The 23,362-nt window shown below is 42.4% G+C and overlaps 1 protein-coding gene across 11 annotated transcripts in view; it reads right to left on the minus strand.

Annotated features, from left to right (window-relative positions):
• Nucleotides 1-21,004, minus strand: part of LEPROT (leptin receptor overlapping transcript) — an 80,882-nt gene extending 59,878 nt beyond the window's left edge. For 8 of the 11 annotated variants that reach the window (XR_010410911.1, XR_010410909.1, XR_010410912.1 and 5 more), the window contains exons 1-3: nucleotides 20,527-20,761; nucleotides 15,954-16,029; nucleotides 9,604-9,790 (exon numbers count right to left, since the gene is read on the minus strand). Coding sequence is in view for 4 of the 11 variants with exons in the window: in XM_064589013.1 (XP_064445083.1) it covers nucleotides 9,604-9,790; nucleotides 15,954-16,029; nucleotides 20,527-20,695 (432 nt within the window). In the remaining 7 variants the exon portion in view is untranslated. Of the gene's footprint in view, nucleotides 1-4,432; nucleotides 7,902-9,603; nucleotides 9,791-15,953; nucleotides 16,030-17,207; nucleotides 17,330-20,526; nucleotides 20,762-20,882 lie in introns of those variants that run through there. The other 3 variants (XM_064589014.1, XM_045897480.3, XM_064589012.1) reach the window with 3 other exon arrangements.
• Nucleotides 21,005-23,362: the final 2,358 nt, after the last annotated feature.

The raw sequence follows: 23,362 nt of genomic DNA on the forward strand, positions 1-23,362 counted from the left end.
AGAAATCCTGCCATTTGCAACAACACAGCTGAACCTGGAGGACATTATATACGTAAAATAAGCTAGACAGAGAAAGACTAATATCGTATGGTTATCACTTATATGTGGAATCTTAAAAAAATTTTTTTTTGAAGTCAGACTCAGGGTAACAGAGTAGAATGGTGGTTATCAGGGGCTAGGAGTGGCAGGGTGGGGGAAAGAAATGGGGAGAGGCTGGTCAAAGGGTACAAGACTTCTGTTACAAGATGAATAAGTTCAGGAGACCTGATGTATGGCTTGGTGACTATAGTTAATAATAATGTATCGTATGTTTGAAATTCACAAATGGAATAAATCCCAAGTGTTCTCACCACATACACACAAAAAAATTGTGACTATGGGAGGTGGTGGATGTGTTAATTAATTTGAATGTGGTAATCATTTCACAATGTATGTGTCTATCAAAACATCGTGTTGTTCACCTTAAATATTTGACAATTATTTGTCAAAAATAAATGAATAAAAACTATTTTTAAAAAGAAAATGCCAACTATATTTTAATAATAAAATAGAATGAAAGAAAACATGCTAAGTGTTAGCAGCCAGTCACAGAAGACCCTATATGATTCCATTTATTTTTTTTAAGAGTTTATTTATTTATCTATCAGAGACAGAGACAGAGACAGAGACAGAGAGAGTGAGAGCAAGCACAAGCAGGGGGAGCGGCAGAGGGAGAGGGAGAAGCAGACTCCCCGTAGCAAGGAGCCCAATGTGGGACTCGATCCCAGTACCCTGGGACCATGACCTGAGCCAAAGGCAGATGCCCGACTGAGCCACCCAGACGTCCCTATGATTGATTCCATTTACATGAGAAGTCCCCAACAGTCAAATCCATAGAGACAGAAAGTGGCAGATTAGTGGTGTTTTAGGGCTGAGACAGTTAGGAGGTGGGGGGGGGGGGGATGAGTGCTGTCGAATACAGATTTCGTCTGGAATGATGAAAATGTTCTAAAATTGTGTTGTCCTTTGCACAACTCTGTGTATACACTAAAAACTACTGCGCTACCCATTTCAGATGGGTGACTTGTGTGGTATGTGAATTACGTCTACCTGTGAGTTAATTTAACTCCATTATCAGCTCAGACACTATTCCTATGTTTTTAAGAGTCATGTCAAACCCAAAAAACTGCAAAGGAAGAACTTGAGAATTTCCCCCTGGTTTGAAAGAGGCAGACTTGAAAATCAACGAAAGACACTTTCAATAAGTCACCAGGTAGTCCTAAATTGCCGATCACCGAAAAGCGGAGATAGAGGTCATAATCTAATCTGTTAAAATAAACCTATTTTTAGCTAAAGCTATTTAATCTTACTACACTACCCCTTCTCTAAGAAACTCCCTATCAATAAAATTGCCATTTCATGTTCAGAGTCCTACTATGTGCTAGCTGTATTGTCCTGATTAAAATAGTTCACAGTCCAAATTTCACAGTCCAAATAAATTCAAACCAAAATCAGTTTCAGCTGATAAAACACATGAACTTCAGCTCCTCTAATTGCTAATGCTGCCCAGAAATACAGGAAATTCGGCAGGTCCCTAAAAGTTGTTGAGCACCTGAAGATTCACCTGGGTTATCTCAGATACAATGGGGTTTGCCACCCGGCTGATTTGGTTTAGAATAACAAAGCTCGTAAGAATTCACTGTTTTCAGCAGTTTCCATCCTGTATCAGGATAATTTCCAATAACGAAAAAATGTATTAAGAGCAGAAAAATAAAGAAGAGAGAACACAGAAAAGTCTTCCTGATGTTGCCTTCATTAGTCTTCAAAATTAATGGTCACTACAATTCAGGTACTACACTTGACTTACTCTCTTCTTTATCAATGACCATGACCTGGTCAGAGTGTCAACTAACACACAGCTTCACTTCCTAGATCAAGAGCTATCTTATTTCTACTTTTTATTTCTCAAGCTATAAATGCCAAAGTACTTGGAATTTTGCTTTAAGGAAAAAAAAGAAAAATCACTGCAGACTTATTCTACCAAATTTAAAAGTATATTATAAAGCCATACATTTTTTAAAACTGTGGTACCAGTTCAGTTCGGGAACACATATAAGTCAAAAAAGAACAGAAGAGAAAATCAGAAATAAACTAGGTGAATATAAATTTTTACTGTATGTTAAAGGTGATATTTGCCAACTTATTAAACAGCTAAGATACCTGGTAAAGATATCCAGAGAGATATTATTGTATCCTATCATTCACCAAAGTAAATTCTAGGTGAATTAAAGATAAATGCATTTTTAATGAACCCATAAATGCTTTAGGGGAATATGTTTTTCTTCTCTTGAAACCAAGAAAAACTTTCTAGGAAGAGATACAAATTCAAATTTTTAGGGAAAAAATTAATGTATTTGGCTACACAAAACTCAAAAAGTTCTTTAAGTAGGAAAATTACATAAAGTTTAAAAATCACAGGACTACCTCTTGCTAGATAATTGAATGATTTTAAAAATATTTTTGCAGAATATAAGAAAAATACTTCAATTCTTAGTATGTACACAATTCTTACATATCAATAAAAAAGAGAAATGTCCTAAAAGAAATGTAAGAAGAACTGTAAGTAATTCACAAAAGAGAGAGGGGAAAAAGTATGAAAAAGAATTCAGTATCACCAATTTTTAAATGTATGTTCCATTTAAAATAACATTGAGGTTGGGTTTTTTTTTCCTGAATAAATTAGTAATATTTTTAAAACATGAAAACACATATATTGGTGAGGGGACAGTATTCTCAAGAACTGCTAATTAAGATGATTTGGTACCACAAAAAAATGCGTAGTCTTCAACCCACCTTTGCTCTTCTGGAAAAGCATCTTAAAGAACTAATTTAAGGTTGTGTACAAAGACTGACTTGTTCTCTGCAATCTACATTGCTCTTTCTCACCTCTTTTGGGCCTGAACTCAAATGCCTTCTGCAAGAGGAAGCCTACAAGACATGCTACCCTATCTAACGTCGCAAAGCCCCACATGCTATTTACCCCCCTTCCCTACCGTATTTTCCAGTTGTGATTATGAGATCATCAACAAGAGATACTGTGCAGACTTTGAGTGTGTTCTCCAAATGTGCGATCTCAAGATTAGGACCACTTTGTCTACATGCCCAATATTGAACATGAATAATTGTTTCAAAATGGTCATCTAGTAATTTTGCACTATGCCTGGTGACCAGAGGAAGTTAAACGGAATTGGAATTCATTTTCGACAAAGTTACACTTTTTAAAAATGTAGGGAAAGTCCTGAAATTTAAATTCTTCACCAACTTTAATTCTTAAAAAAACAAAACAAAAACCAGACATTTGTTTTCTACTTCTGCAAAAACAAGAAACAGACAACTTCAGTGGAAATTTGTAAGAGCCTCTTTAGGAAGCACAAAGGAGAAAGTAACTTCCCAATTATAATGACTGGGTAAGACTTTTTTATTCACATGTAGCTAACAAAAAACAAAATAGGAAAGTTTGCTGCTGTTGTTGTTGTTGTGGATGATGTTTTAAATCTCAAAACAGGAGATGCTGTTGAAGTATCAGGTGTATGATTTCTGCAGGCATATCCATTCTCAGCCCCAGAGGATTCTCAACGCATCCAGTGTGCTTTCTACATGAAAATGCATATGTACAAACCCCTGGACCAGAGAAGTTTTCTTGGGAACTGTTTTTTTCTTTATGGTTATGTTGATATCATTAAATTTCTACTAAAACTTTGACTTTACACTTAGTTGGGCAACACAAAGAAATAACTAGCTCAGTTTCTTTGTAATCTAGCTGCCTAAATCCACTGGTAAGACATCAGATCTTCCCCAAATGGTTCACGCATAGGGAGGACACATTATTCGTTAAGTAGTATTTTACATCAGTTCATTCTCTTCTGTAGTGCACAAAACTACTCTTTAGAGTATGTACAGCAGTTTTGTTTTGTTTTTAAAGTGTTGAGTTTTCTCCCTTTTCCAATACAGCCATTATTGATGAACCATGGCCCCACACCTCCACCCACGGCAGTGTTAGCCACAGCAAAGCCGTAATTAGGAACTGGATTCCTTCCAGTTTGCACATATCCCTGGACTGCTTCTCTTCAACCACAGTTAAGTATAGGCTCAAAACTGGTCACAGTCACGTTAAGATTATCCAAACAAAATACTGGGAAAATTAATCTGCTAAAATTAAACATTTTAGTTTAATAATGTACATAAGTCTTTATTAAAGTATAAATGACATGTTTTATTTAAAAAGTAATCATCCTCATCATACACATATAATTCCTTCTAAAGCAGTCTTGGAGATCTTTCAAGTCATGTTCGGGGTTACGTATGTTTCACTGGCTCTGTTCCAGAAGCACGGCCACCACAAAGCAGGCTGTAATTCGTGAGCTATTATACACTGGGATTTTTGCAAATAAGGTACTTCATGAGGCAACATAGGGAAAAAAATTTAAAACACACAACTTACATCCATTTACAGAAATAACAGTTCCCAGTTGTGAACTAATTACTATGCTTGGAAAATGCTAGCATCCTCATAAAAATCTTGTTAAATTATGGTGCAAAATCTGAATTTTTTGCCAACTTGGAAAAGGGCACATTTTTGTCACGTCTCCTAAGCATTTCCCTGAGAGCATAAGGAATGTTATTAACTTAATGAAACGTTTCAGCTTCTAGAAGGGTCTTCATCAAGGGAATACCTCAGAGGCAAAGATTTCTTGAGGACTGTAAGAAAAATCTGTGGGTCTGTAAGTGGAGGAAAAGAAACAACCATGAAAAGTACAACCAGCTGAGAACTCACCCAGAGGAAGGGGTGAGAGATGAGAGGGTTGCCCCTAACCCAAATATTATTCTCCTTCTATAAACTGCTGGAATGCTTTTTCCACTTTACTTTGAAACTCTGCCATTTTCTGTCAATGAGCCACTGGGTTCCAAGGCACTCCCTTGTAAAATGCAGCTGCAGCAGGGCTTGGGAAGTGCCCACAGCACTAGTAAGAGTTCCAGGGGAGGGGGGAGATGATCACAAGTCAGCCTTTCTTTCTGGGAAGGAGTCTGACCAGCACCACACTGTATCAGCCATACTAAGACAACTGACTGGTAGGAGCAGAGAGGTGGGTGATCTGGGCATAGGAGGAAGCCAGCAGGTAGGGTAGGCTGGGAAGAAGGCCCCACACCAGGAGAGAAGGCCAGCAAAACTCAGAAGAAAGTACCTGGACCCCAAGGGCATTAGGGGATGGGAGGTGCTGCAAAAATGGAAGAAAGACCTTTGTTCTTAGGAAAGGAGGTGGAAATTTACACTTTGCTTTCTCCACCCTGTTCATGCTACCCTGCTTCTGAGCCCCAAAACTCAGGCAGGTACCCTGAGCATTAGAAGTCAAAGACAGGAGGGGTTAGCCTGCCTCAGAAGGCTTGGCCTGGGAACTCAATCACCAATCTCCCACTTTCCGTGGCAAAGTGTTTCAAAGTCCACCTGTAAGCCAGTTGTCTGGAACATAACAGAGAATCCCTTCACATGACAGAGAATCCCTTCACAAGCTTACTTACTTGTGAGCAATTCTTTATGTGTAGTCTCAGTTTTAGAATGTAATCAGTGTGCTCTGAATCTCCAAAATATTTTCTAAGGTATACAGAAAAAAAACGAACCTTTTATAAAGAAAAAAAAATACCCAACACTTGTGTCATCAAAAGGAAACTTTTGTATTGTACATTCATACATGGTAATACTTCCTATCGACATTTATTATTTAATTGACACTTAAGCACTAAGAATAAATGTTTGTTTTTAAACACAGAGCAAATTCTACTATCTATCACTTCAATAAACCCATTCCATTATTAGAGAAGAGTTACAAATATTCTCATTCTGGAAATACAATCAAGAGGCAATGCTTTAAGGCTACATATTAAGGCTACCTTGGTTATTTGAAATATGTATAAGTAACAAAGATACTTTTGCAGAAGGGGAATATAAATTAAACACTATTTCCATTTTAGGAAAAGAAATATTATCACAAGCCAACAAGACACTCAAAATGGTATCTTAAAATTTATTGCTATAACTGAGCGATAATCTATTGCTCAAACTGCCTGTTTCAGAACACCAAGAGATTCTCACTTTATCTTTTAAGCAAGGCTACATCAGAATAAAGACTTTTGAAATTAAACTTTCTTTTGTGTTAAAAGAGAAATTTATTACAATAAAATAAGTGCAAGTGTTATTAAAAATGCTGGTTAAAATTATAAAGTGTCTATATAATTTTTCTAGTATAAATACTGGAAGTAACATCAACAATTCTGCATGTACACAGAACTTAGAAAACAAAAGATCATGCACAAGGCCAAAATATAACTGCACACTGTCCTCTTAGGTATCACCATTCTCTTCTCCTGGTCCCAGATCACTCCAGAATATGAAAATATATACTAATTCCTCAGATTCTGAACTTCAGAATTTCAGTGTTTTCAATGTATATCAGTTACCACACATTCACAATGCTTTGAAGTCATTATATTCTCACCAAGTGGTTCTAGTTCCCATATTTCCCTTTCTCAACAGACCCTGGGACAAAAAGTTGAGCTAGAAAAACTGCTTAGAGGAGCCAGCGTGACACGTATTCCCAATGATTCATTTAAAAGGGGCATAAGATGTTTTATAGATCTACAAGGCATGAAAGACAGTAAGTACATCAACATGTGAAGAAAATTAAGCAGCTCACCCTCTGCCTGCTTACTTGGCTCCATGGCTCTATAGAGAGGAAGAGGCAGAGCCGTGAGGAAGCAAGGGCAAGTCGGAACTGCGGGGAGTGTGTGTGTTTGGGAGGGTGGAGGTGGACAGCATCACAGAGAAGGAGCTGGGGAGAAGTGTGTGATTATAAAGGGAAATGAAACAGTATTACCTGTCTGCTCTTGCCCACCCTGCTAAAGCAGGGACTGGCTCAAGCCGGGCCTCCCTCGGTGCATGCCAGTGGGGCTCTGGGGCGATTCGGTTCCCCCAGCACTGTGCAAACAGCCACTGCCTTTCAGACAGTGTGAGAACAGTTCCACAAACGTGAGGAACGAGATTATCGGTTTGGACGTTTCACAAATACCAAAGAGACTCGGAAAACAATTTTTACAAATGAGCCGCTTAATGCCCAGAGAGATTAAGTGGTTCAGCCAAAGGGAAGACAAGGATGCTAGATGTGATAAGTATTCCTCTATGACAGCCCTTATCACACTTGCATGTACATATAATTCCCTTGGGATCTCATCCAAAATGCCCTGGGTCCCTGGTGGGGCCTCTGATTCTGGACGTACTGGCTCCTGGGAGAGGCTGGTGCTGTACGGACCGCACTTGGAGAAGCAAGGATCTATCGACAACACAAAGAGGGAGCCACCTCCTCCGTCTCTCTGGGCCACAAGTACGTCTTGGAAGTCCTGGGCAGAATGGAGACTCGCTCCAGTGTTACCTGCCTACCCAGGCACATCCCTGGGCAAAAGGTGCACTGCACGAGTGAGCAGCTACCTGCAAGACTGTGTTCGTGTATTTTCTGAGAGCACCATTGCTATATGAACAGCCCATCAAGTAACATAATTCAACTTGAGAAAAGGGAGAGGTCTGTTGGCTGGAAATAAAACTAATCTTTTTCTCATGTAGTCCTTCTTACAGTGAATAGGCTATAAAGGTACAAAAAAAATAGCATATGAAATTTCGTAATAAAAGGCCACATGTGCACACAAATACATACAGTATGACTTCTAAGAAATAAAATGCATTTTATCAGAATAAAGTGCTACCACTGCTCCCAGCTAAAATCATCTCCTCTTCCAAATACAAGGAAAAAACCTTGAATTGTAAGGAAAATGACTGCATTGCCTGCCAGCACAAGGCCACAGGCTCCCCATTTGATCTGAAACACAAGAAAAGAGGATTAAATCTTTACTTTCTTCATATTGCATTCTTTGAAAGTCTCTGTTATTTTCTGCATTAGAATCATCCAATGAAATATTACATGAAACTGCTAAAAGGCTTAATAATGTAATAGGCGGGAGACAGTGAACTATTCAGTAATTAGCCTAATTACTTCGTGAGGCTTGATAATTAAGTCTGTATCATCCTTATCATTTTCCCCATTAGACATATTTCTCGACTTGTTTTTCGTAGACGATGATTGCCTTAAGTAAAATAGAAGCAGCCAGAACATAAAGGGTCCAATTATAATATTGGGTACTAAAAGTTCTATACCCATTGCCTTCTTTCAGAAAAATAGGAATTGGAGAGTTATGGATTGGTCTGTTTCTTTTTTAAGCTTTAAATAATAATCTGCATACCAATGAAAACAGCTTGGCAGCTTGGCAGATGGTTCTACAGAGGCACAGGAGGGGATGAGAGTACCCTCTAGTGGGCATTTTTTGTTTTAATTTAATCAGGAGAAAGAAAACCTCAATGAAAGGGGTTCTTCAAAAAACATGATGCATAAAAACAGAAATCCTTACAGCCAAACATAAGAAGCACTATTCTAAGGCACAAGAAGAACAAGGTCATGGCAATTTTGCATTCAAAAACCTTCAATGCTTCTCCATTATCTAGATAAGAGTTCAGACTGGCATGGCATTCAAGAGCCTGCCCAACTGGGCTTCACCAGCCTTTCTAGCCTCGATCTCAACCACATCCTTTTGGCTCCATCATACTGAACTGTTCTTTATACCACATACTGCCTTTTCACACTTGGGTGCCATTCAATATAACAGCCTTCCCTATTTTAATCAAAACTTTATTTATCCTTAGAGGCCTACATCAAATGCCAGTTGGAATTTCTCTCTTCCTGGTGCTCGTATGGTGTTGTGATCATGTTTCAATTACCACACATAATACGTTTATAGTGTACTTACCCTTCAGGCTAGTTTCTGTGCTCTCTGGAACAGAGACAGTATCTAGCTCTTATTCCTGGTATCTTACAAATAGCAGATGTTCCAAAGATTCAGTGCCCCAAGTAAGATATCCAATGCCCCAAATAAGAGTTTCATGAAATTGAAACAGTATGTAGTGAGGGGAAATAAAAGCAAGTAGGACGAAAGACAGTGAATGTCAAAGAAGTGAATAAATTATACCCACAACATGTGTTTTGGAGACAAAAAGAAAAATTTTGTATTAGCTGTGAAGACGGCATCTTATTCACCGTATCTTCTAGAGGCCGTGTAGTTGTCCCTCAAAATATGCCAACTGTATTGGGTTGAAAATTATGTCCATGATCCTATTTGCAGAAGAATGTGATGTGATGCTCACTTTGGAACCAGAAGAGCATTGCTATCATGGTCTCTGTGGATTGCCCTAAGAGGCAAGGACTTAAGCACAATTCCAGAAAATAGCTTAAAGTTGAAAAAGCAAGAAATCACATGGTCTGGCTAAAAGTTGTGAGAGAAACAAAGAGAGCATTCGGAAAACGTGGCCAAGACACTGAGAGGGAGATCTACGATGGAAGAGAGAAACTAAAAACACATCTGGATTTGAGTATTAAGCCTAAGCACTGGAAACGAAATCGCTGTTCTGGACACAGGCCTTTGAAGTAAACTCAGCAACAACTGGGCAAAACAATAGAAGACAAAACTTACCACAGACACACGGGCAAGAATAACAGGAAATCCAAAGGCAGAGACAACAATTCCAGTAGTGAAAAAATACGCCAGCTCCCGGCAGGCGCTACTTGTGGCGTCCGAGTCATAAGTTGCTCTTTTGGCAATGAAATGGGGGATGGGAGAGATGACGTGAAATATCAGGACAAACAAGGGCCAGTAAACGCTGTCAGGTGGACCCAGAAGAAACGCAGAAAGAGAAGTTACGGTTACATTTTAAAGACACGCTGCCATTTCAAAGTCAGAAGCATCTTCACTGTCTAGGTCAAACGATCATTCATTTCGTTGTCAATACTCGTACATGAGATGATTTATACCAGGAACAGATAAGATGTAATGATTAAAAATTACTAGTCCGTTAATATGTAGATAGTTTACATGGTGTTAAAAAAAAACCAACTATACAACGGGTAATCTAGAATCTTTATTGTTTTCTGTTATTAGTGAGCTGTAATTTTTTTTTTAAGATTTTATTTATTTATTTGACAGAGAGCACAAGCAGGGGGAGCTGCAGGCAGAAGGAGAAACAGGCTCCCCGCTGAGCAGGATCCCAGGACTGAGCCACCCAGATGCCCCCTGAGCTGTAATTTCTTAAAAACAGAATCTTCACTTAGTGAAGATGACTTCACCTAGTTATCTTTGCTTTCCCTACAGAACACAGTACAGTCCTTTGAACATGCTAATTCAGTAGAGGTCTTTTGAGTATATGCATGTTGGAAACCCTTCAGTGGCTTAGAAAAACCCAGATTCCTTGCCCTGGCCTACAAAGCTTTGTATGATCCATTCATTTTGTGCCATCTTCTCTTCATCCACTCAGTAGCCACACCAGCCTTTTTTCTGTTCCTTAAACACTTCTAAGGCTTCTGCACTAGCCATGCCCTCTGCTTGGAATGCTCCCCTCCTGCTCTTCACACTGTCTGGCTCCTTCTTATGTAATCTAAACTGAGAGGTCTCCTTCTACAAGTGGCTCTCCCTAACCATTCAATTTTATTTATTTATTATTATTATTTTTTTTTATTGAAGTATAGTCGACACACAATGTTACATTAGTTTTCAGGTGTACAACACAGTGATTCAACAAGTCTATACATTATGCTATGTTCAGAAGTGTAGCTACCACCTGTCTCCATAGATCACTATTATGATGCCACTGACTCTATTTCCTATGCTGTGCCTTTTAACCCCATGACTTATTCATTCCATAACTGGAAGCCTGCATCTCTCAGTGCCCTTCACCCATTCTGCCCATCCGTCCACCTCCCAACCCAACCATCAGCTTGTTCTTGTCAATAAATGGTGGCAGGAAAACTGAATAGCTACATGCAAATGAATGAAACTGGACCACTTTCTTACATCATATATAAAAATAGACTCAAAATGGACTAAAGACCTAAAAGTGACATCTGAAACCATAAAACTCCTAGAAGAAAACACAGGCAATAATCTCTGACATCAGCCTTAGTAACATTTTCCTAGATATGTCTCCACAGGCAAGGGAAACAAAAGCAAAATTAAACTACTGGGACTACATTAAAATAAAAACCTTTTGGGGCGCCTGGGTGGCTCAGTTGGTTAAGCGACTGCCTTCGGCTCAGGTCATGATCCTGGAGTCCCTGGATCGAGTCCCGCATCAGGCTCCCTGCTCGGCAGGGAGTCTGCTTCTCCCTCTGACCCTCCCCCCTCTCATGTGTTCTCTCTTTCATTCTCTCTCTCTCAAATAAATAAAATCTTTAAAAAAAATAAAATAAAAAATAAAAACCTTTTGCACAGTGAAGGAAATCATTAATAAAATGAAAAGGTAACCTAATGAATGGGAGAAAATATTTGCAAATGATATATCCGGTAAGATGTTAATATCCTAAATATATAAAGAACTTATACAATTCAACACCAAAAAAACCCCCAAGTAATCCAATTTAAGAAGGGCAGAGGACCTGAACAGGTATTTTTCCAAAGAAGAAATACAGATGGCCAACAGACACATGAAAATATGCTCAACATCACTCAACATCAGGGAAATGCAAATCAAAGCCACAATGAGATATTATCTTACACCTGTCAGAATGGCTAGTATCAAAAAGACAAAATAAAACAAGTATTGGCAAGAATGTGGAGAAAAGGGAACCCCTGTGCACTGCTCATAGGAATGCAAATTGGTGCGACCACTGCGGAAAACAGTATGGAGGTTCCTCAAAAAAAAAAAAAAAAATCAGAGTTATCATATGATCCAGTAATTCCACTACTGGGTATCTACCCAAAGAAAACAAAAAAACATATGCATATCTAGGTTCACTGCAGCATTATTTATAATAGCCAGAATACAGAAGTAACCCAAAAGTCCATCAATAGATGAAGGGATAAAGAAGATATGAGAGATAGATACATACACCCACACACCCACACAAATATTACTCAGCCATAAAAAAGAATGAGATCTTGCATTTGTGATGACATGGATGAACACAGAGAATATCATGCTACGTGAAATAAAACTGACCATCCATTTTAAATACTTCAAGTTATCCTTAAGCACATAGCCCTCTTAACTTTTTGCACACACTTATCCCTATTTGATATTTCCTTGTTATGAGAACAAGAATCTAATTTGTCTTAATCAATCACCATTTATTTATTTATTTATTTATTTATTTATTTTTTAAAGATTTTATTTATTTATTTGACAGAGAGAGAGAGCACAAGCAGGGTGAGTGGCAGGCAGAGGCAGAGGGAGAAGCAGGCTCCCCGCAGAGCAGGGGGAGCCCGATGCGGGACTCGATCCCAGGACCCTGGGATCATGACCTGAGCCGAAGGCAGTCGCTTAACCGACTGAGCCACTCAGGCGCCCAATCAATCACCATTTATCTCCATGGCCTAGAATGAGGTATTCCATTAATACTTACTGAATAAACAAAATGAATTTTAAGTATGAAAGTTATAAAAATAAATATGCTTACTAGCAAAAATTTTAGATAGCCTTTACTGTAAGAGGCAACTATAATACTGTAATGTTTTGCATTTTAAAAATTGCCATCTGCTATTCAATTACATTTTCTCTATAACTACTTCAAAAATATGTTTCTCCGTCAGGTAGATGTTTATTATGCTTCATTCCTTAAGCGAAAAAAAGCACAGTCTCTACTCACGTTTATATATCCACATCACAGAAACACATAGCACCACAACAGAGATCCACCCTGATAGCCAGCACCTCTAAGCAGAAGTTGTGGCAAAGCTACACTGTGATGAAAGCTTATTTCAGCCACAGATTAGAAGTGCAGGATAGTAACCAGAAAGCAAGAAGGGAAAGGAACCTTCATCAAGAGGACTCAGGATGTAAACATTGAATTTTAACTCCTAATTTCAAATTATAGGGATTTTTGTATGTCTCAAGAATCACCAAACAGTATCAGTGAAGGGGCCTTTAGAGATTCTCTAGTTCAAAGTCCTTATTTTACCAGTTAGGAAATGGAGATACAGAGAGGAGAAGAGGTCTAGAATAGATCCAGCTGGGACCTGACATGCCCACAGCCAGAAGCTTTTAATTCTTCCTAGAACACAGTGAGAGTTTTCTGTAAAACAACGTAGGAGACTAAGCTCCCATTCACAGTAAGTCATCAATAGTCAACTACAAGAACTGTTAATATAGAAGCAACCTTGGGGCGCCTGGGTGGCTCAGTTGGTTAAGCAACTGCCTTCGGCTCAGGTCATGATCCTGGAGTCCCCGGATCGAGTCCCGCATCGGGCTCCCTGCTCGGCAGGGAGCCTGCTTCTCCCTCTGACCCTCCCCCCTCTCATGTGCTCTCTCTCATTCTCTCTGTCTCAAATAAATAAATAAAATCTTTAAAAAATATATATATAGAAGCAACCTTGTTTATACACAAAATTTAAATATTAAATGTTAACTCTTCAGAAAACATATAGGCCAGAGATTGGCAAACTTCTGCAAAGACCAAATAGTAAATATTTTAGACTTTACAAGCTGCAAGCTCTCTCTCTCAACTACTCTGTCCCTGTAGTAGAAAAGTAGCCAAAGATAGTACATAAATGAGCGTCGCTGAGTTCCGATAAAATGTTAATTACAAAAACAGGCATCAGGCCTGTTTGGCCTGTGTGCCAGTTTGCTGACTCCTAATGTAGATGATAATCCTGGGTTATCATTGTTAAGATACAAAACTAATTTCTTTGTCGTAGCAGTAATGTCTCATTTTTTTCTTAACCTTACAGAGATCACAGAGAATTAAAACACCTGGATTTAGAGTTGGTTACGAATAATGGTCAAGAGATTCAGAACCTGAGTCCAAACTGAACAGGAGTCACTTAAGGCTGTGCAATTTGGGTTAAGTCTTTAACCACTATGGGCTTTGGTTCTCCAGTTAGAAATGAGGATAACTTAGATCCTTAAAACTAGACTCCGGTAATAGCTGCAAACGCTCTGGACTAATGTCAGTTATTGCTTATAACTGGCTCCCTCTTGTGTATACACAATTTCTGTGATAGCTGGCCAGGACTGGGGTGAGAGATTTTTTCTTTTTTAAGATTTTATTTATTAGAGAGAGCGCGAGTGAGAGAGCACGAGTAGGGGCAGGGGCAAAGGGAGAGGGAGAAGCAGGTTTCCTGCTGAGCAGGGAGCCCAATGTGGGGCTCGATCCCAGGACCCTGGGATCATGACCTGAGCTAAAGGCAGACGCCCAACCGACTGCGCCACCCAGGTGCCCCTGGGGTGAGAGATTTGAACTCATCAATATCCTACTGACTCGCTCCAGTTGGTTTAAGTTAGTTCCATCATCTTCTGTGCAGTTAGTTGCTCAAGCCAATCACCTGGGAGGCAACCTCAAACCCTTTCCCCTTGCTGAACCCTGACATCAGTTAACAAAACCTGTTAGTTCTGCCAACCTGGATCTCTCTCCTTCCTTTCTTCCCACTGCTACTGCCACGGCCCTACATTTTGCTTGATTTATGACAGCAGTGCCCTGCTACTCACCCTGACTGCACTCTCAGCACCTTGCTACCCATGCTCACACTTGGGCCAGACTGACCTTCTTAAAACATAAACCCCCTCACCCTCTAAACCTATTCTCGAGATACTTCTCCAGCTCCTACTGCCTGAAGTATAAAATCTCACCTCCTTTACATGGCATACAGTGCCCTAAAGACTGACTGATTCCGGGCACCTGGGTGGCTCAGTTGGTTAAGCGACTGCCTTCGGCTCAGGTCATGATCCTGGAGTCCCTGGATCGAGTCCCGCATCGGGCTCCCTGCTCGGCAGGGAGCCTGCTTCTCCCTCTGACCCTCCTCCCTCTCATGCTCTCTGTCTCTCATTCTCTCTGTCTCAAATAAATAAATAAAATCTTTAAAAAAAAAAAAAGACTGACTGATTCCACATCCTTGAACAACCCTTCTTGCTGCCCATCCCAGCTACACTCTATGCTCTACCATAATGAACCACATGTGGTTTCCTCAACAATCTCCTCATGTCTGTGAGCCTCAGCATAGGACTTCCCTGCTGCCCAAAGTCCTCTTTCCCCAGTTGTCTGCACGGCCTGCTTCCTTATTTCCTTTACATTTCTGCTCACATGGTACCCTCTCCGAGAGGCCTGCCCTGACCACTCTCTCCCAGGCATCTGTACCCTTTACCCTTTATTCTTCATAACACTTCTGCCACTGACAGAATGGACATTTTTGAATCTGTTTATTGTCTGTCTCCCCCACTGAAATATACACTCTAAGAGAGCAGGGCCTCGGTTCTCTTATTCCTTAATCCTCCATTCCCGTAATGGTGGCTGGTACATGGTAAGCACTCAACCAATAGCTGCTGAATAAAGAAATTTTGTTGAATGTTCCCTCTGCCTGGAATGCCCTCCCCTAACTCATCAGTCCCACAAACTCTTATCAGGCACCACGTCTTGGCTTAAAGAGCACTGCTTCTCTGCAGCCCTCCCTGACTCTCCCAGGGAGACTCAAATACGCCTTTTCAAAGCACTCAGTGTTCTTTGCACTCAACTCCACTACAGATCAACTGGATAGTTGCCTGCCTGCCTCTCAGGCACAACTAGAACTGTGAGCTCCTTGAGGACAGGACTGTGTCTCTTCATTCTTGTATCCCCAGCTGCTCCAGAGTAGGTGCTCAGTCAATGCTTACTAAATGAATACCTCAAGTTTAAAAAGAGCTTTTCTCTCTGTATAGATAACACTGACCCGTGAAGGGACCTAGACTTCACTAACTCATTGGTGAGAGCCTGGTGCTACACTGACCAAACTTGCTAACACTCATACTAACGGGTGTCGAAGGTACAAAAACAGGAATAGTTCTTTTTGAGATGATAACTTACCCATAATCTTCTAAGGCACATCCCAGCATGAGAAAAGTCAGTCCAATAGCCCCACTGAAGGATAATGCCACGAGAGCTGTGAAAAATAAAACCAAGAGTTAAAGATCCCAGATCAGTGGTTGCCAGGGGCTAGGGGAGGAGGGGAGGAGGGGAGGAGGGGAGGAATGGGGAGTGCCTACTAATGGGTATGGAGTTTCTTCTGCGGGTGATGAAATGTTCTGTTATTAACCAGTAGTGATGGTTGCACAACCTTGTGAATATACTAAAAACCACAGAATTTTACACTTTTTTTTTTTAAAGATTTTATTTATTTATTTGACAGAGAGAGCGAGCACAAGCAGGGGGAGCAGCAGAGGGAGAGTGAGAAGCAGGCTCCCCGCTGAGCACAGAGCCCCATGTGGGACTCAAACCCAGGGCCCCGGGGTCATGACCCGAGCAGAAGGCAGATGCTTAACTGACTGAACCACCCAGGTGCCCCCAATTTTACACTTTAAAAGGGTTAATTGTATTGTATGTGATTTATATCTCAATAAAAACATTCAATTAAAGAAAAGAATTAAAAGGTTCCCAATTTAAGCGAAGATAGTGATTTACCTATTTCATTAGCTGATGTCACATTTGACTGGCAAATGACTGCCAATGCCCACCACTTTAAAATCATTAGGTGAGAAAGGTCTCAAGCATTTCCCAACCCTTATCTAATACATAAATTCCCTCTTTTCATTACAAGAGGCCAGCCAGCCTGTCTGCAGAACTCCAGTGAAGGGAACTCACGACCGCCTGAGGCAGATCATTTCCTTCTGACAGTATCCAAATGCTGAAAATCCTCTCTTTAAATTATATCCCAAACTGCCTTACAGTAATATACATACCCTTTGATCATTTTGCCTCCCCCAACCACAGTACTTCAAGTATTTGAAGACTGCTTTCATGTCTTCCTAGAAAATTATTCCCAACTAGTATCCACCGAATAAAATATTTATTCCCTGCATCTGTTCAACACTAATCTCTGAGGGGGCAGGAACGTATTTGTCCTTGTAATTCTGCTGAGTGGGAGACAGAGCATTAGGGCCGTTAAACAATCTTGAGCTCTGAGTCACCACCAACAGGCGTTCAAATCTTAACACTGCCACCAACTGGTTGTGTGACCTCAGAGAGAAACTGAACCTCTCTCCTTCTGATTTCTCACCTGTGAAATCGGAATAAATAAATGAAAATAAATAAAATAAAATCTCTCTCCGTCTGATTTCTCACCTTATCATGGAGCTGATGGGAAATAAAGGAGATAATCTATGGGAAGTGTCTGGCAAAAGGAGGTGCTCCATAAAGAAAGGTTGCCTGATGAAGGTATCTGCTCATTTTAGCAACGTTCTTTCCTAAAGGTATAAACCCAAAGCACAGGACACAATTTAGCCAAATTTCCTTCTGAAAAAATCCATACGGCTCAAAATTATTCAGTAACTTAATTAACATTTTGATTGCTTCCTTTTAAGAGATTTGGGGAGACTGTCTTATAGAAAGATGCCAAGGTGCTTTTTAAAAACATCTGCAAGTATACAGACATTAGGGAACAAGGAAGGGCTGTCAATTTTAATTTTTATATTTTTCCATGTAGTATGTCACTCTTTAAAGAAAAACTTACAAAATTAACTTTTCACATTTTTCATGACAGATGGTCTTTTCCCGGTTGGCACTGTCCCTTCCCTGTGTCTGACCATCTGCATCACTCCCTCCTGCAGGAGACCTTTCAAAGCTAGGAGCCATAGATGTCTTCTTTCTGTTCTGTGACACTGATCTCTCAAGGGTCACAAATGTACCTCCAGCTGATTCCTTTTTTTCTTTTTTTGGGAATCACATCCTCTGCCATCTTTTAAAGTTGGATCTAACCAGGAATCCAATTTCATTTCTTTCCACTGTACACTTCTACTGAGACACTGCATTCAACCCAAAGCTCCCTGGTACCACAAGGGCCAAGCCACATCTGATGCTGCAGCCCAGAACAGGTCCTAAGAACTAGGCCTGCACCTCCTGCTCCACTCTGGACTTCTCTGCTTGGGCAACCAACAAGGACCTCAAATTCAACATGAGTAAAACTGAAACATCCCACCCTCTCCTTCCAAACACACTTCTTCCCCTTAAGTTTTTTTTTTTTTTTTTTTTAAGATTTAATTTATTTATTTGACAGAGTGAGCAAGCACAGCAGGGGGAGCGACAGGCAGAGGGAGAGGGAGAAACAGGCTCCCCACTGAGCAGGGAGCCGGATGTGGGGCTCCATCCCATCTCAGGTCAGATCGTGACCTGAGCCGAAGGCAGACGCTTAACCGACTGAGCCACCCAGGTGCCCCTTTAAGTTCTATCTTGAAAGACCAACCAACACTATCATCACACTCTGTCTTAGAGAAAATTAGCAAGTCAAGGTGACTCAATCTCCCAAATGTCACTCAAACCTACTGCTATAGACTGAATGAGTGTATCCCCTCTCCAGACTCATGTTAAATCCTAGTGCCAATGTGATGGTATCTGAAGCTTCTGGGAGGTAATTAGGTCATGAAGGAGGGGCCCTCATGGATGGGACTCCGGAGCTCCCTTGCCCGCTCTGCCATGTGAAGAGGACACAGAGAGAATACAGCGGTCTGTGAATCACGAAGCAGACATTCACCAGACCCTGAATCTGTTGACACCTTGATCTTGGACTTCTCGGGATCCAGGACTAAGGAATAAACATTTGCTGTTTAAGCCACCCAGTTTCTGGCATTTTTGTTAGAGCAGCCCTAAGGGACTGAGATGTCCACCCTCTTCTCTTGAACCCGTCCTCATCATCTCACACCTTGCCTCCAACTGTTGACTCTTGCAATCCATCCTCCACAGGGCAGGCAGTGATCTCTCAAATAAACAGAGATGGTGTCGCCCCTTCACAGCTGCTCTCACAGCCTACGGAGTTGTTTGGCACATGTTCTCTCCACTTAAAGAACTCCGTCCTTGCTCCATCCTTGGTAAGGCTTTACCTTACTGACCTTTTTAGATTCAATGCAAAATTGCCTCTTTTGTGAGAGCAGTCCTCTTTCTCCCAGGAGTAGGGTTAAATAATCCCATTTGTGTTAGTTTCCTGGGGCTGCTATTAACAATGTACTAAAGTGGACCCTTTAGAACCAGAGGATTTTATTTTCTCACAGTTCTGGAGGCTTGACGTCTCTAATCAAGGTGTTGGCAGGGCCATACTTCCTCTGAAGGTTCTAGGGCAAGAATCTTTCCTTGCTTTTTCCTAACTCCTGGTGGTCACTGGCAATCTTTGGTGCTTCTTGGTATCTACCTGCATCATTTTAGTTTTTGCCTCTGTTTCCATGTGGTGTTCTCCCTGTGTCTCTACATTCAAATTTCCCTTTTTATAAGGACACCAGTCATTGGATTAGGGTACACTCTAAACCAGTATCATCTTAACTTGGTAACATCTGCCAAGATCCTATTCCCAAATAAGGTCACATTCACAGGTACTGGGGAGTTAGAACATGACCATTTCTTTTGAGGGATACAATTCAATCCACACCACCATCACTGTGCTCCTCCTGTTATCTAAGCACATCTTGGACACTTCAACAGTAATATAATTATTTCCAGTTCTGTCACCCCCAAATTACTATTATCTTTTTATCCCAAGTCATAGGCATACTGTAGTCCCTCAATAAAAGGTGAACTATCTGTAAAATGCTTCTTTCCCTTAGTCCTTTTCCACTTCATAGTCTATCTTCTTTTTCACTACATCACAATTTCTACCATATTCACACATAACCGTTTTTATTATTTGATAGTTTGGGGGCATGACTAAACAGCACAGTGCAGTACTGAGATACTACTTGTCACCTGTTCTGCATTGGCTTCAAATGGGCATGTCACACACTGGACACCGTCCAAGTGTATCATATTTACTAAACTGATATAAAAGTCAGGCAGAAATAAAGATAAAATGTGTCTGCCGCTAAGAGCTCACATACTCAAATTTCAGAGTGCACACACATGCATGCAAATATGCTCTATACATGTTTATAGCAGATACTGATTAACTGGGAAGATCCTTGGGTACAAATTCCAAAGAGGACAATAATTCCAACATAGACCAAGTTACACTATTCAAACGTTAGAAATCGAATGGTTTCCCACCAAAATAACAGGAAGCCTTCCAATAGCCTCTCCCACCGCTGCCATCTCCCATTTCTCTAAAGGCATACAGGTAAGGGAAGGGGTATTCTTGGTATCCCCTTTTTTAACTGCCCCATTCAAAAACGTACTGTGCAAACACTACTTTCTTGTCCGTCCACAAACACTAAAGAAAGTAGCGATAACATTCCACCTAATCCACAACTACGAGAAATAGAGAAATACAGAATTTCTGGGGGCTTTCCGTTGCCTGCAGTCAACTCTGCTCAACTGGAAAAATCATCAGTACCGAGAAGATTAAGAGCCCCGGTGCCGAGAAGACTAGAGACAACAGCTGCTATGGAGGAAATGGGAAACTGCGGAGCTGCAGGAAGAGGGAGGAGAGGCGTTAGGGTGGACATGTCAGGAAGTGAAAACCCACTCTGTTTAAAACTCGGCAGAGGCGGGGGCGGGGGGGCGCTCCGAGGAACTGAGGAGCCAGGAGGTGATGCTCCAGGCCGAGCCGGGTGTCCCAGGAAGGCACTGCTCCTGGCTCCGCCTGGAGGGCCCGGGAGAGCCGGGCAAGAGCGTGAAGACCAGTGAGATTCCATCCGCACCCCGCGGGGCGAAGGGAGAGGGCGAACGCCTACCCCCACCCCGGGGAGGTAGGGAGGGCGGCGGGCCTGGGGGATGCCGTTCCCTGCCCACGCGCTGAAGGCGCAGCTCCAGGCTTAGCCCGGGACGGAGGCGACACCCCACCGCAGGACCGGGGAGCGAGCTGGAGCGCCACGGATATACCTTTAACGCCCGCCATGTCTCCCGAGCTGGGGCCGCGGCTGCTTCCGGCTTCCTGCCACGGCCCGGCTGCCGCCCAGACCCGGCCACGCACCGCACCGCGGTTCCCGGGCCCGCCCCTTCGCACGGAGCCCCACCCCTGCCGGTCCCGATCCGCCCCGCCCCCGAGCCCCGCCCCTGGGGTCTGAAACCCGTCTCGCAGAGCCCCGCCCCTGGCGATCAAGATCCTCCCCGCCCCGCCACGCACAGCCCCGCCCCTGCCTGTCCAAGATCCGCCACGCCGAGCCCCGCCCCTGCCGGTCCCGATGCGCCCCTCCCGGACACACACAGCCCCGCCCCTGTTTGTCCAGGATCCGCCACGCAGAGTCCCGCCCCTGCCAGTCCCTTGTGGGTTTCAAGTTCACTCCAAATGCATATAGCCCGGCCGCTGGGGTCTCGATCTCTCCCGGCCTAGCCACTCAGAGCCCCTCCCCCACCGGTCCCCCCTCGCCCCTCCCCCTCCACTCAGAGCCGGATCCCAGCTGGTCCCAAGCTCACTCCCACCACGCAGAGCCCCGCCCGCGCCACGCAAAGCCCCGCCCAGTTCGCCCATAACCCCGCCTCCAGCCCTCAGAGTTCCGCCCCACCGGTGATCAGGTCCTGAGCTTGTCCTGGAAACCCAGTCTCAGCGTGTAAACCCGACCTTGCCGCTGGAGCCCTCCTCCTAGATCTTGAGTCCTACGGGTAATCCCCGAACCTGCCCCACGTTCACTCCTTCAATCCGTCGGCTGGGGCCTCGGCTCCTCCCGCACCGCTGGGTCCGCAGGCCAAGACACTCCAGCGCAGCCAACCCAGTTCAGGTCCAGCGCAACCAAGACCCAGAATTGCGGTTCCTGGCTACAAGGAATCTCTGCCTGAGGGTGGAGAACGAGAAAATGGGGAGAAGGAAGGGGGGAAATTACCATCGGTAGGGAAGGAAGGGACACCGACTTACTGAGCAGCATTATTCTGAGCCCCAACGTGCTTCTGTGTGTGCCGGTCTGCGTTTACCTGTGACTGCGGCCGAGCTGGAGATGGGAGCACCGGAGAAAAGGCCCCGAGGAGACATCCCTCCTGAAGATCTTGGCATTTGCATGGACTTGCCTTGCTTAATACTAACTTAACACTTTTCAAGCACTCGTTTTCTCCCTTACACCCTGGTTTATTTAGAGACACGAAGACCAATAACCTCTTTTCCGTCTGAAACGTTCATGAACCTTTAAATAAATACTATTCTTAGACCCTAGGACCTCAAAGTCTGAAGGTAACCAAGGCCAATTTAAACTTCCTGGGGCCATTTTGTACTTACTTTTCCTCACAGGAATGGGGGGTTTTGTCTTGGTGGGGCCAATCTGGAAGAGACCTTAAAAGCCATTTGATCCAGTGCTTTATTTTACCTTTATGAAAAGAGGCTCAGAAAAGGTAGGACTTCCCAGCTCTTTGGAGGTTGGATTACAGGCCACTTATGCCTCATTGTAGCTGAGAACTACTGCCCCTTTTCTATTGCTTTTTTCTAATTTTCAAAGAGACTGAAAGATAAAGGGGTTCCCCTGGCTGCCTGAGAAGTACAAATTCTCACCACCACCACCTTTCAGGATCCCCATTCAGTTTACCTTTTGAAAACTGTGAATTTGTTTTTCTAGCCCGTCCCATTTCTCCTCATAGATGTAAGGTACACTTATTAAAAACATTGTGTTGCTAATACCTGGCTCACTGTAGACCCCTGCAGGTCCAGAATTACACTGTGCTCTACTTTGTAGCCTGCAATCTACTCAAAATTGTTGAGAATGGTTTTTTTCCCTCTTTTGAGTATCATATTCTTTCTAATACCTGTTAAAGCATTCAGGGGAAACTGCCTATCAGCCAGCCATAGGCTGGAAGCCTGTCCTTTTTAACTCCTTTACCATAGTGCCAAGCTGCTCTCATGAGAAAGTTCAGACTTTTCCCCCCTTAATTGATTAGGATTTTCTATGGGGTCAGATCTCCCCATTTCCCTTTCTATTCCCAGGCATCCAGCAAGTGTTTGAAAAGCCATATATAAAGGTTTGCTGGAGCCTTCCAAGTCAGCCTGAGGCCAATCCCACAGAAGGGAAGTGATTTTGGAGAAAAGTGACATTACCTCAGAGGTGCAGCTTGGTTTGAGTGCCTTAGGCTTAGCAGTAAGAAACTGAAAGATGGTGAGAAGCAAAAAGATGAGGTGTTTGCTCAGGGGTAATGTCTGAAATCAGAAAAATGCAGAGACAGTATTCGTCTCTAAATTAGGTTCCTGGACCTTATTTCTAAGTGTGTGTGGGAGGGGGTTGGGGGTGGGGTAGGAAAGCTTCCCACACAACACCAAGCAATTCTTGGACACCAACAGGGTGTCCTACAATTCAGTTCAATTTGACACTATCTACCTGGAGATAGCATCAAATTCCACAGGTTAAGGGCTTAGTCCTATGAGACTCCGCACCTCTCACCCTCCG

Source organism: Mirounga angustirostris, unplaced genomic scaffold (genome assembly GCF_029215605.1).
Source record: "Mirounga angustirostris isolate CCGP_5_RB_7025 unplaced genomic scaffold, mMirAng1.0.hap1 SCAF_4, whole genome shotgun sequence".
In the NCBI taxonomy this organism is placed as follows: Eukaryota; Metazoa; Chordata; class Mammalia; order Carnivora; family Phocidae; genus Mirounga; species Mirounga angustirostris.